This window comes from Erinaceus europaeus, chromosome 8 (genome assembly GCF_950295315.1).
Source record: "Erinaceus europaeus chromosome 8, mEriEur2.1, whole genome shotgun sequence".
Taxonomy (NCBI): Eukaryota; Metazoa; Chordata; class Mammalia; order Eulipotyphla; family Erinaceidae; genus Erinaceus; species Erinaceus europaeus.
In genome coordinates, this window is record NC_080169.1 from 63,847,754 (window position 1) to 63,861,007 (window position 13,254).

At 33.1% G+C, this 13,254-nt stretch overlaps 1 protein-coding gene across 7 annotated transcripts in view; it reads left to right on the forward strand.

Annotated features, from left to right (window-relative positions):
- SEMA3A (semaphorin 3A) overlaps positions 1-12,575 on the forward strand; it is a 535,675-nt gene extending 523,100 nt beyond the window's left edge. For all 7 annotated transcript variants that reach the window (XM_060196315.1, XM_060196317.1, XM_060196321.1 and 4 more), the window contains 2 exons: positions 6,661-6,803; positions 9,185-12,575. In XM_060196315.1, the coding sequence (XP_060052298.1) occupies positions 6,661-6,803; positions 9,185-9,640 (599 nt within the window). In that variant the 3' untranslated portion in view covers positions 9,641-12,575. The remainder of the gene's footprint in view (positions 1-6,660; positions 6,804-9,184) is intronic.
- Positions 12,576-13,254: the final 679 nt, after the last annotated feature.

Consider the following 13,254-nt stretch of genomic DNA (forward strand, 5'->3'; position numbering starts at 1 on the left):
AGTTATTTAAAAACCAGTAGTATGATTATTGTACACAAAATAGAGAAACATTGTAATAATCATTATCTTGATAAATGAACAAATATCAGTGTCCTGTGGTTTAATATATACTCTAGGTATTTTTTTAAATATATTGAAATGTATAAGATTATTAAATCAGTTGCTTGTTACTTTAATAATTAGGTAAAAAATATACAAGAAAGTTAAGGATGAATTTTTTTTTCCAATTTGTAAGTACTGAAGAAATACTGAACCATCTAGAAAATACATTTTAAGTTACTGCTACTTAAAAAGATACTCAGCAACTTGAAGTCAAATTAGTATCTTTCTATCAACAAATAATCTACCCCCCAAAAAAAAATCATCTCAACCCAGTAGGCAAGTTTAAATAATGATATTTATGCTTTAAGGAGTACATGCTGTTTTCCTTTCTTCTTTTCTTTCCTATTTTATCATTTTATTGGGGGGGGGTTAATGGTTTACAATACAGATCTTGACATATGGGGACAATTTCTCATCTACTCATGATAAGTGTCTATAAAACACTCGAATCATAGATGGGCTCTTTTCCACCATCATGCACCTGGACTCCCAAGCCTTCTTTACTCTCTCACTTGCTCTCCTTCTGCAGAGTCCGTTCCTTACTTCTGTGTGCTACACCTCACCCAGTCCAAATTTCACTTTGTGTTTCCTTTTTCTGTTCTTGTTTCTTTCTTTCTTTTTTTTTTTTTTGTGCCTGTGTGCTTTTTGTGCTTTTTTAAAATTTATTTAAGAAAGGAGACATTAACAAAACCATAGAATAAGAGGGGTACAGTTCCAAAATTACCATAACCCGATCTCCATATCCCATCCCCTCCCCTGATAGCTTTCCCATTCTCTATCTCTCTGGGAGTATGGATCCAGGGTCATTGTGGGTTGCAGAAGGTGGAAGGTCTGGCTTCTGTAATTGCTTCCCCGCTGAACATGAGAGTTGACTGGTCGGTCCATACTCCCAGTCTGCCTCTCTCTTTCCCTAGTTGGGTTGGACACTGGGGAAGCGGAGCTCCAGGACACACTGGTGGAGTCCCCTGTCCAGGGAAGTCTGGTCAGCATCTTGTTGGCATCCTGAACCTGGTGGCTGAAAAGAGAACATACAATGCCAAACAAACTGTTGAACAATCATGGACCTAAAGACTGGGATAGTGCAGATGAGGTGTTGGGGGGTGTTCTTGTTTCTTAAGTTAACAGTTCTCTAAGTCACCAAGAGTAGGTGGGCAAAATTCCCTTCTTGTCTTATCTGTCCCTTAAAACCAAATATTATTATGAAAAATATTTACAAGGTGAAATGTTAGGTTATAATGTGATATTAGCAGTTGATGTTAGATTACTTTATTTAATAACTGTTTTAAAGAATTTATAAGTGTTGTGTGGTCTGGAATAAAGTGTTGTGTGGCATAGTGGATAAAGCATTGGATTCTCAATCATGGGGTTTGATTGAGTTTGATCCCCGCCAGCATATGTACCAGAGTGATGTCTGGTTCTTTCTCTCCTCCTTTCTCATGAATAAATAAATAAATTCTTTTAAAAAAAGAATTTATAAGTGTTAGTCATTAAACTTACAGTCACTATGAAAGCCAGCATTTTAATTACTTGTGACGAGATCATCACAGTAACAGATCAAGTAATTGAATAATATCAGATTCATTAACTAACCCATCTGTATATTTTATATGTGACATACAATTTTTTAAGGTTTTCCACATTATTAACAATTAAATCTTAGGAGACATTTATGGGGTTAAAATGGAGTGAAATAAATGGGAGCTGAAATGTGATGCTTTCTGCTCCACATATTGGAAGAGAATCAAATACTATATAAGCCCTTCAGCAACATGATATTTCTGGCCAAGTGATGGATATCATGACTTTTTGTTGTTACAAAAGGAAGCAATTTATTTAACTTCTTTCTTTCCTCCCATTCTTTCTGGTTTATTAGCCTCATTTCATTTTCATAAATTATTCCACTAAAAGAGGAAATGATTAATTGAAGATTGCTTCCTAGAAAACATTTTTTCTTGTCATTAACAGCTGCAACAAATTGTAATATTGTACTCTTCAAACAGGGTGTAGTACTTTTAAAATAACTTTAATGTTGGTTGCTTTCAATTAATTTGTTCTTACTATTCAGATTGTTCAACCCACAAGAATTCATTATGCCAGTTTTAACAACTGCACGTTCTTTTCTACTGGTAATATTCATGATAAAAGTTTGTATTCAAAACAATGTTTTATTCTAACTGACAATTTTAATTAAAGTGAATTATTTGTCTAAAAATTAAAGAACCTCATTGAAAAATATTGTTAGAGCTATAGGTATTATTGGATATGTAACAACATATTCAAATTACTTCTCAAATCTCTTTTAATTCCATGTTTGGAATTTTTATTATGGAGTAAATGTGTCATCATCTTCAAGAGAGTCGTTCTTTCGTCCACCATATCTCAGATCATATAAACAAACTACATTTAATCAATAACATGTTCTGTCATAATTCTGGAATATAAGTACTGGATATAAATCCTACTTTTTTTTTTTCCTCCAGGGTTATTGTTGGGCTCGGTGCCTGCACCATGAATCCACCGCTCCTGGAAGCCATTTTTTTCCCCTTTTTGTTGCCCTAGTTGTTGCAGCCTCATTGCAGTTATTATTGCCATTGTTGACATTGCTTTGTTGTTGGATAGGACAGAGAGAAATGGAGAGAGGAGGGGAAGACAGAGAGAGAGGGGAGAGAAAGATAGACACCTGCAGACCTGCTTCACCGCCTGTGAAGCGACTCCACTGCAGGTGGGGAGCCGGGGGCTCGAACCGGGATCCTTACTCCCGTCCCTGCGCTTTGCGCCACGTGCGCTTAACCCACTGCGCCACCGCCCGACTCCCATCCTACTTTTTTTAAATTCATTGAACTTTCAATTGTCTCTTTAGTGTAATTATGACAGCCATGTGTCTTAAAGGTGTGAAATGTACCTGAAATTTTAGTTTTTAAATGCAGTCTGAATAGTTACCTGGATTTCACATTCAACAACCACTGGGAAAAGATTTATGACTGCATTTTGCTGGGTTTATAGAATGCACCATATGGAGAAAGATAGCTGAATTAGGATAACGTATAAGAATACATGTGATTTAAAGAGATTCAGTAGAATAAAAGAGGAAATACTAAGTTTGATGGTGGTAGGAGAGTAGTATGAAATATTGAGAAGTTCATAATTTGTCTTAGTTTGAATTCTCAAGTAATTTATTTTGATTTCATAGCTGACACTATAACAAGATTACATCAGCGGATATAATTATTACTATTGTAGTGTCCAGGCGCTACACTGATGTTTTATGTATTTATTTTAAAAATAAAAATAAGATATTAAGAGGGTTATAAATTCACGTTACCTATAATTACTAACTGACCCAATATGCTTAAATTTATTTCCAATTACATGATTAAAACCAATATTAGATAAAAAAATACTAATAATATTTCACAAAGTAGATATACTGAGGTAAAACAAATAAGTAATGACCAGGTTGGGGACTCTTTCATTCTTTCTTTCATTCTTGAGGCCCTGCTTTCCTTCCCTTGCACCACATGAGGGACCTGAACTCCATGCATGGTGGAATATTGCTATAGGTGTTTTTACGTCTCTTGCTTTCTCTTTAATGAAAAGAAAATAATGAAAAATGCATCAGGGAATTTTCTCAGAAGAGGAATATCTGTGTAAGACCATGTATCAATCCCCAGCACTGCATAAAATAAAGAAAAATTAAAAGATTAGATTTGTAGCAATAACCCATTTCCAAATAAGTTATAAGGGCAATATATATATATTTTTTTGTTCCTGCTGGTTGTTGCACAGCCAAGGCATTGCGAAAGCAAGCTTTTACCACTTGAAGTTACTGTTCATTCCAATAGAGAGAGAGAGGGAAAGACACCACACCAGAGCTTTCTCCAGTACCAACATGTATAGTCAGGATTCTAACTAGAATTGCACTCAAGGCAGGGTACATCTCTCTGTTGGTGAACTGGTTCTGACTTCATTCAATGTTTTTTTGTGTGTTTGGTTGTTTGTTTTTTGCCAGTCAATGTAGATAGGAAAATAGGATTAATTGATTCACCACAGCCCATTAGAAATATACATCAATTGTTCAATATAATCTTAAAATTGCTGAAAAAGAAAAGATTTATTGAATGAACATAGAGAAAACACTGCAATACAATCAACACCATACACTTTAGTATTGTCACTTAAACACAGTAAGTCCATCATCTAGCTCATGGTCTCCATCCACCCAGGTTAAATGGACTGCATAAAACACAATTCAGTAAAACCAGTCATCTTGTAGAATTAACACATGTTTTATATACACTTATAAAACCAATTAGCTTAACCTGTTTACCTCAAAGTTATATTTACCCTGAATATGCAGGATTTCATAGCCTTAAGGAATTCTTGCATCAACAACGGTTTATCAGTTGAATTTTTATTTCTTTTATATAACCATAAGCTTAATATTACATCCTGTGGATGATATTTATTCTATAGTTGTAAGGCAATTTTTACACAAAATTGTTTGATCCAATAAACTGTAAAATCACTTTATCAGAGAAATAAATGAAAGTCTAGGTTAAGTGATAACAAACAAAATGTTTTTCTTGGTTATTTTCTTGAAAGAGATAGAAAGACTGGTTGCAATGATGTGGAAAAAAAGGTAGAAAAAGAGAAACACACTATCAGTGGAACTTTGCTGTTTCCTATGTTGTATAAAATTTACAAATCAATTGGTGGGAGGGACAGAACAGGTAATATTTATTGAACTTCTCTAAAATATTTTTTGCCAAATACTGGTGAAATTATCAAAAATAACAATTACAGATTAAAATAGCTAAACATCTAAATACCTGAGTGTTTGTATAATGCCACTTTAAATATAATTTCTACTTGGTCTTCAATTAAAAGTTGTTGATGTAAGATATTTTTACTGTTAGGGGGTAAATAAAAACAACAAAATTCAGTGCTCATTAATATTAGGAATTATTAATATAGTGAGATTGAATGACAATTATCTTCCTAAAGTAAAATAACTTGCTAATTCTATTTAATTTAACTTGTTTTATTTGATGATCATGTGATCTACCCCAATAAATATTTAAGTATGTAAAAAAGTGATGTCCACTATATGCACAATATTTTACAATAGACTAATTTTAAAATGCACTATATGCACAATATTTTACAATAGACTAATATTAAAATGTGAATTAAAACCAGTAAGTTTTATTGCTTCATCATATGTTAGTATTCTTTCTCTGATTAGGAGATATTAATCTTTTATACAAAGTATAAAAGGTACAAAAGGGTTGGAAGCAACCTTAGAAGAGTTTTATTTTGCACACAGAGCAATAGAGGAAACGGCATAGGATTAACATTTCTGGATATGACAAATAGTGATAAAATATCAACTATAGGTAAGGTTAAAATAGGAGATGCTGAGGATAGACTGTGAGGATTAGATAGAAACAGGATTTTGGAAAGTTTTAAATTCAGTAAGAGCAGGCCATATTGTCTATGGCAGACAGAAGTACATAGTTGATAACAAGAACAAAACTATTAAAGCAATGTCAGAACATGGAGGAAATCTCTTTTCTTTTAATTTAGAAGTCTAGCTGAATTTGAAATGTAGATATTTTTATCTCATTTGTCTACACTTTCAGCTTTCTTTACACATGAAAATGTATCTGTTGTTTTCTCAATTTAATGAGTTCCAGCTTATACAGGATGTCATAATGGGAAAAGGAGTATATAAAATATTATAGAGTATTTTCTCTAAATGAGCTTTACCTAGACTCCCTGTGTCTAACTTTTGATCTTAACTTTGCTTCATTTACCACATTGAAGAAGGTTACATAAAGGGTAAAACAACAGAAATTTGATCAGGAAGCTGGATTTCTTATTGCTGTGCTTCATTATTTATTCTTTAGCCCAATTCTTGAAAATAATAAGAAGACGTATCATTTTAAAAATAAGGACAATTGGAACCACATTGTTTATAGCTATGCGCATTTCTTGGAGCCATCCAAAATGCTTCACACTCACTGATGTTCTGAACAAGATCATGTACTATTTAGGGGTTATTTGTAGGAAATATAACCTTCTTGAATTCTAACTTCAGGATAAATATTATTGGTAGATGAATTTAATTTTCCAGATGAAATAAAAATACGAAGAGACAAAATAATATATCACAAACAGATTCTTGTTACCATAAGTCCAGTTCAATAATGTTTCTGACACAGTGCAGAACAAAAATGACTCAGAGCATGAAGTTTTATAGTGAAAATGATTTCTATGAGAGTACTATCATGGCATATAAAGATATATACTGATACTGCACACATGGCTTATTTGTTTGTACAATGTACTGTGCATAGACTTTACATAACCCATACCAAAATAATGAATCTATTTAGGGAAGCATTTGTTTTCTGAAACCTTACATCTTTGGTGTGTCTGCCATTCTCAATCAATTTGGAAGACTCTCAACTTGGCAAATCTCCTGAATTTCCAAATAAATACTCTGGAAAGTTCAGTTTGCTTCTTTAACAATTTCTCATTTCCCTTTTTGAACAGGTAATCATCATAGCCACAGCCTTGAAGAAAAAATCATTTATGGAGTAGAAAATAGTAGCACTTTCCTTGAATGCAGTCCAAAATCACAGCGAGCTCTGATCTACTGGCAATTCCAGAGACGGAATGAAGAGCGAAAAGAGGAGGTATAGGAATGAAATTTATTGCATTATTTCTGTGTAGTATGAACTATTGAGTGACCCTACCACAGTAGTCTTGGGGAGATGTGTAATACTATAAATCTTATCCTTTTCTTGAACTGTATATAGCCCATTCATTAAGAGTTCATAGCTTATTGTACGACACATTTTATGCTAAGAGATGGAGCAATAATAGTGAACTGGTAGGAGTTTTATTCCAGAAACCATTTAGAGTTGTTTTCAAATGTTAGTCTTTCCAAGTGTAATAGTATACAAAGAAATTAAGTCAAGTATATATCAGAGTTCATATTAAGACCCCAGCTGTCAAAAATGCAAAGGGGAGTCTGGGGATCTAAGTCCTTGTTGTGGAACAGGACTAGCGATGGAGGGTGAGATGCATTTGTGTGTGTATATATATTCTTTTACTATCAATATTTTTAACATTTGGCCAAATAATTCAGCTATCCAAATGGCCTTTACTTTGTCCACTAACTTACATCTCAAATAGGGAAAGTAAGTTTAGGAAAGGTAGCAACGTGTTTCAGATTTAAGTTGTGAGACCTTTCTGTTTTAATGAATTAGTTCAACTATAGTGTCACTTTATGAAGGGAATATTGAATAACAGAATTACTACCATGTTTCCACTTTTCCACATTTCCCCAAGATATGTGTCAGTCCATCTCACCCTCCATTGCCTTTGTCCTGTTCCACCATAGGGACTTAGATCCCCAAACTCCCCTTTGCACTTTTGACAGCTGGGGTCTTAATATGAACTCTGATATGGAAATATGTTTATTGCATCAAATGGACCTTATTCTTAATGGATCCACTTATCCTCTATGAAATGTTTAAAAATGTAGGAAGAAAATTTGAGCAGCTGAGTCTTTAAAGCTTTTAAAGCGCACTAAGCAAGGCTATTCATAAGTGATTTGTGAAATGTATTATGTGCAGACCACTTTACAGAAATAATCTGAATATAAAGCTAAAAGTTTACCATTATAGTTTCTTTTCACATTTTATGCAGTTTTATAATATGTAACCATGTCAAACAAATATCAAAGTTGGTATTAGACAAGCTGAGGCCTCAGAGATCTGTTTACTTCTACTCAAAATGAAAGTGAGAATAAGGATATTGACAAACAGGTGTTCATTTTTGTCTCACATTAAATATCTAGAAAATGAAGCATCAAATCTTGTGCTTTGTTACTGTTTTCTTAATTACTAATTTAAAAAAATTGCTCAGGGGGGTAGGGTGGTGATACACCTTGTGTAGTGCACACATTACCATGTGCAAGGAAATGTTTAAGCCCCGCTCCCCACCCGCGGGGGTCTGCTTCATGAGCAATGAAGCAGGTCTGCAGGTGTCTATCTTTCTCTTTCCTTCTCTATCTCTGCCTACCTTCTGAATTTCTCTCTTTCCTATCGAATTAAACAGAAAAAAAAGTCAAAAGGAAAAAAATCAAATCTTTTGTAAGTTTTTTTTAATGTTGTATTGTTTTCTAGTATTTTTTGGTGTTCTCTTGGTTTTCTGTATTTCTAGTTCCAGTGTTCACATTAGCTTTCACCTTCCCATGCTTTAATTCAAAAATTAAAATGAAACGTATCATTGATCTGCTCTACTGTTTTCCTGAAGATTTAAAATTATTTAAATGAGAGCTGGTAAGACAGCTCATCTGGTTCATGTGCCTGTTTTGTCATGCACCCAAGTTTTGTCATGAACTCAGCTTCTTCCACACTCAATCTCTCTCAATTTGGGGAAAAAGAAAAAAATCTAGCTTGAAGTAGTAAAGCCCTTGTGATGACAAAAGCAAACAAAAGTGATTATGATAAGTTATATTCAAACTGCAGACAATCAGTATTTATCAAAGTCTCTTAAAAATAATTGACATAGGGAGTAGGGTGGTAGCACAGCAGGTTAAGTGCATGTGGCACGAAGTGCAAGGACCAAAATAAGGATCCCGGTTGAAGCCCCTGGCTCCCGACACCTGCAGGGGAGTCGCTTCACAAGCGGTGAAGCAGGTCTGCAGGTGTCTATCTTTCTCTCCCCCTCTCAGTCTCCCCTCCTCTCTCCATTTCTCTCTGTCCTGTCTGACAACAACGACATCAATGACAGCAACAATGATAACTGCGGCAAAGTGGAAAACAACAGGGCAACAATAAAAGGAAAGTAAATAAATAAATATTAAAATTGTTAATAGTAATAATAATTGACAGAGATTATAATTTACTTTTCTGATGAGAAAGTGCTATTATTTTTCTTAAACTAAATATTTTATTTAGTGTTAATGTGTTCCTTAACATATAGTCTACAATTTTCTGAGACAGTCTCAATATACATATGTTTTTGAAATACCTATGTTTTGACTACTTGATTTTTCCTCTGCTAGATCAAAGTGGATGAACATATCATTAAGACAGAACAAGGTCTTCTACTTCGTAGTTTACAGCGGAAGGATTCAGGCAATTACCTCTGTCAAGCTGTGGAGCATGGATTTATGCAAACTCTTCTTAAAGTGACCTTGGAAGTCATTGACACAGAACATTTGGAGGAACTTCTCCATAAAGATGATGATGGAGATGGCTCTAAGACCAAAGAAATATCCAATATCATGACACCTAGCCAGAAGGTCTGGTACAGAGACTTCATGCAACTCATCAACCACCCTAACCTAAACACAATGGATGAGTTCTGCGAACAAGTTTGGAAAAGGGACCGAAAACAACGTAGGCAAAGGCCGGGACATGCTCAAGGAAATAGTAACAAATGGAAGCACTTACAAGAAAACAAGAAAGGTAGAAACAGGAGGACCCATGAATTTGAGAGGGCACCCAGGAGTGTCTGAGCAGCATTACCTCTAGAAACCTCAAACAAATAGAAACTTGCCTAGACAATAACTGGAAAAAAATGCAATATACATGAACTTTTTTCATGGCATTATGTGGATGTTTACAGTGGTGGTAAATGCGATTGAGTTCCACCAATTATAAATTAAGTCCATAAGTAACTAATCTAACAGGCTTTCTTCCTAAACCAACACCTAATAGAGGTTAGATGAACACAGATGTTCACTTTAGCAGACTTAATGTTTCCTATGAGATTTCCATTGTACAGGTTTCATTTTCTTCTTTGCCTGAGAAATAAAAATGTCACTTGCCATATTGCCATCTAAAGAAGAAAAACTGCATCAGCAAAGCCATTTTATTGAACTAAAAGTTTAAAATAAACTGCATGGATTTACCAAGCTGATGAATATTCCAAAATGGGGTTGGATTTAAGGATACTTTGTGTCGACCAGCACTCATGCTTATATGTACTGGAGGAGTAAAATGATACTGAATGAAATGGTCTGTGGAAATATAGAAAAAAAAACATAAACCATCCATCATCCTGAAGAAAAATGGAATACACTGATCTACTACTGATGTCTTCTTTCAGCTTTGATCTAAATATGTATTTTATTAAAACTATAATTTAAATGTACCATGACAAATATGCAGTAAAATTAGCTCTTTTCTAAGCTAGAGTAGGTTTTTGTCTTACAATTACTGTGCTATATAGTTTTGTTTGAAAAATACGATTGTGTGCTGCTTTATTTTAATATTTTGTTTTCAGTTCTCCAAGAGATAGACAATGTTGTTCTAGAAACACATATACATCACTAACAGTTCTTAAAATCTGGATATAGATTATGCTTTACTTTTCTGAAGCATTTAAACAAGTAATATCCCCCCTTCTTTAAGTATTGGATTTTATCTAAATTAATTTCAACCTGCATAATGTTCTTAGAAAGCAGAACATTTGATTGGAATAAAAAGGGAAGAAAGAAATTGATTTGTTAGATGTATTTTATTTTACCTGAGGGTGAGTGAAGAGAAAAAGAACTGCATACCTCATGAAAATATTAAGCATTGTTTTAATATAGTGTTAATAAAAATGTCACTTAATTCTATTTTAACTCTTGCAAATTTGAGACTTAAAAGCTTTTATGATTCCTTTAGGAATTGCAACTGTTTCATTTACTTTTTTATGAAGAGTGATTAGTAATATTCAGAACACGTTGAAAACAAGTTTGCCAACTGTTTACATCTGTGTCAGCTGTCTTTTATCCACCTTGTTTATTTATCTGTCTTATTAGAGAAAACATGATTCTTTTCATGTTAACAGAACTGAATTTTATACAATTTTCTATAACAGAACTACATTTAAACACATAAAGATTTGCCTTCTAAAGCAACTTACAAAATAAAGTTAAATATTAATAACTAAGGGCTTTCCTTTTTTAGCTTCATAAGAAGGTTACTTGAGAATCATTGACTCCAAGATGTGTATGATGTTCAATTACAGCAGTTCCTTTTACACTGCACTTATCTTTTCAATAATGCCTTCCTAGGTTCCTCATCATGCTCAAACTTAAAAAGAAACGTCTTAATGCTAATTAGTGAAGCAGCATTGAAATTTTAACTCTAGTTGGTATTTTAATTAACTTGGTATTAATTTTTCACCTTTTGCTGCAGTACTTTTTAAAAACAGTTATCTGTTAGCTGAAATATTTCACAGGTAGAAGCTCATGTTTCAGATTTAATGATTATTTTAATAAAGAATTTGTTGATGCCTATTCTACGCAAAAGCTAAAAATATTTTAAATTCAGTTTTAAGCTCCATTGATCAGTATGGTATCACTTTTTGAGGTACATCCTCAAATGTTAGTTGAAATGTTAAATTATTTGTAGGGCACACTACTACAGAAAAAATAAATCATGTGAAATGTAAATCCAAGTACAAAGTGCCCCCAAAATAAATCATTCTTTTTGCTTTCATAAGACATTTAAAATTTTCTAAAATTCAATGTTGCATTTCATTCTAAACTTGGACATGAGACAAATATATTTGTGAGAACAGAAGTATTTCTTTCCTATTGATCCTTAAAATATTTAAAGGGATAGAAATAGTATATTAGCTACAAGGATGCCTTCCAATATTTGAATGCATTTTACTTAGCATTATGGAATACTATTAGAAAATCTATACCTTAAGGGAAATAAAAATAAATCCAGTGGCATGTCTTTATAAATCAACCAATCTACATTTTCCAAAGAAAGCTATAGATATCACTTGCAGGTAATTACTCTTACTATAGTCAATCTTCTGCCAATGTGAACTGAGAGGGAACAGTTTGCACGAAATTCTTTAAAATCTCATTTTATTGAGTTCTAATAAACTTTGACAAGTGCATGATCATCAGAGTTGAAACTTTGTTAGGAGACTCACATGACCTTAAGCAAAATTTAAGGTAAGACAATGGCAGATCACAGAAGGAAAGTGTGGCGTAGTTATAATCAAATGGATAATGCAAATGCATGTAAATGCACACTTAATGCTTCTTTTATGATTTATTTAGTGTTTTCAATGGTATGTGTTTAAGATTTTGCTACCTACACAGTAGACAAAAAATATGTAAATAATTTTGAGAAAAAGAGGAAGAGCTATGTAAAATGCAAATTTTTATAGGTACTCTATTTCAATGTGCTTAACATCATTCTAAAATGCAAGATTATCCAACACAAATGACAAGGTGGTTTATGTGGTACTTCAAGGCAAAAGGCATGTGTCCATTCTCTAAGCATGTTTGCTGCCAGGTAGTAAATATGTTCCATATCTGTATCACTGCATTTCAGATGGGAACTAGAAAACTGGAGAATAAAATGTACTGAAACTGCTGCTGTAAATTATTCCTTTTAGCATGTATTTGGTTGAAAAATACACATTTCTTCAAACTATTTGAATTCAGATGTCTTTACTACTCCCTGCAGCACATGGTCTCAAGGAACATACATATAGAAAATGTTGAATGATAGAGTTCTAATGCTACATTATCTGGTGACATATTTCATTGTAGTTATCTGTAAATTAGGTTCTGAATTTACAGTAATAATATGAATTTTATGCCCTTTAAGTATTGTTATTTTTATGTCACACCTAAAAAGGAAATATGAGGATGAAGTTCTGTGTCATTGTCACTTTAGTTTCATTCAAGATCTCTAAGATGGATATTACTGAAATTGCGTATCCTGATGCACTCATATAGTCATTTTATTAATTGAAGTCATTAATATGACTAATTAAAAGATTGTTTTACAAATTCATTTTCATGATTTTCATCCACTCTCATGGTAATTTATCAAGTTTCATGACTGCAAATACACATTTAACAAATAGTATTCAACATCATCTTATTGTATGGCAATGTGTTTGATATAAACTTGTCTAATGCCAAAGGCATCCATGATTTTTAACATTGTAACAATTACTTAAAGTCTATGTTAATGTTTGCAAAATAGATGTTTCTCTAAAGAAAAAACAACATTTTAGGTCAGAAAAATCTGATCATTTGATTTCCAACAATTGTCTTACATTAAAGAAACAAACGTGTTAATCTTATTAAGAGGACTGATAAAT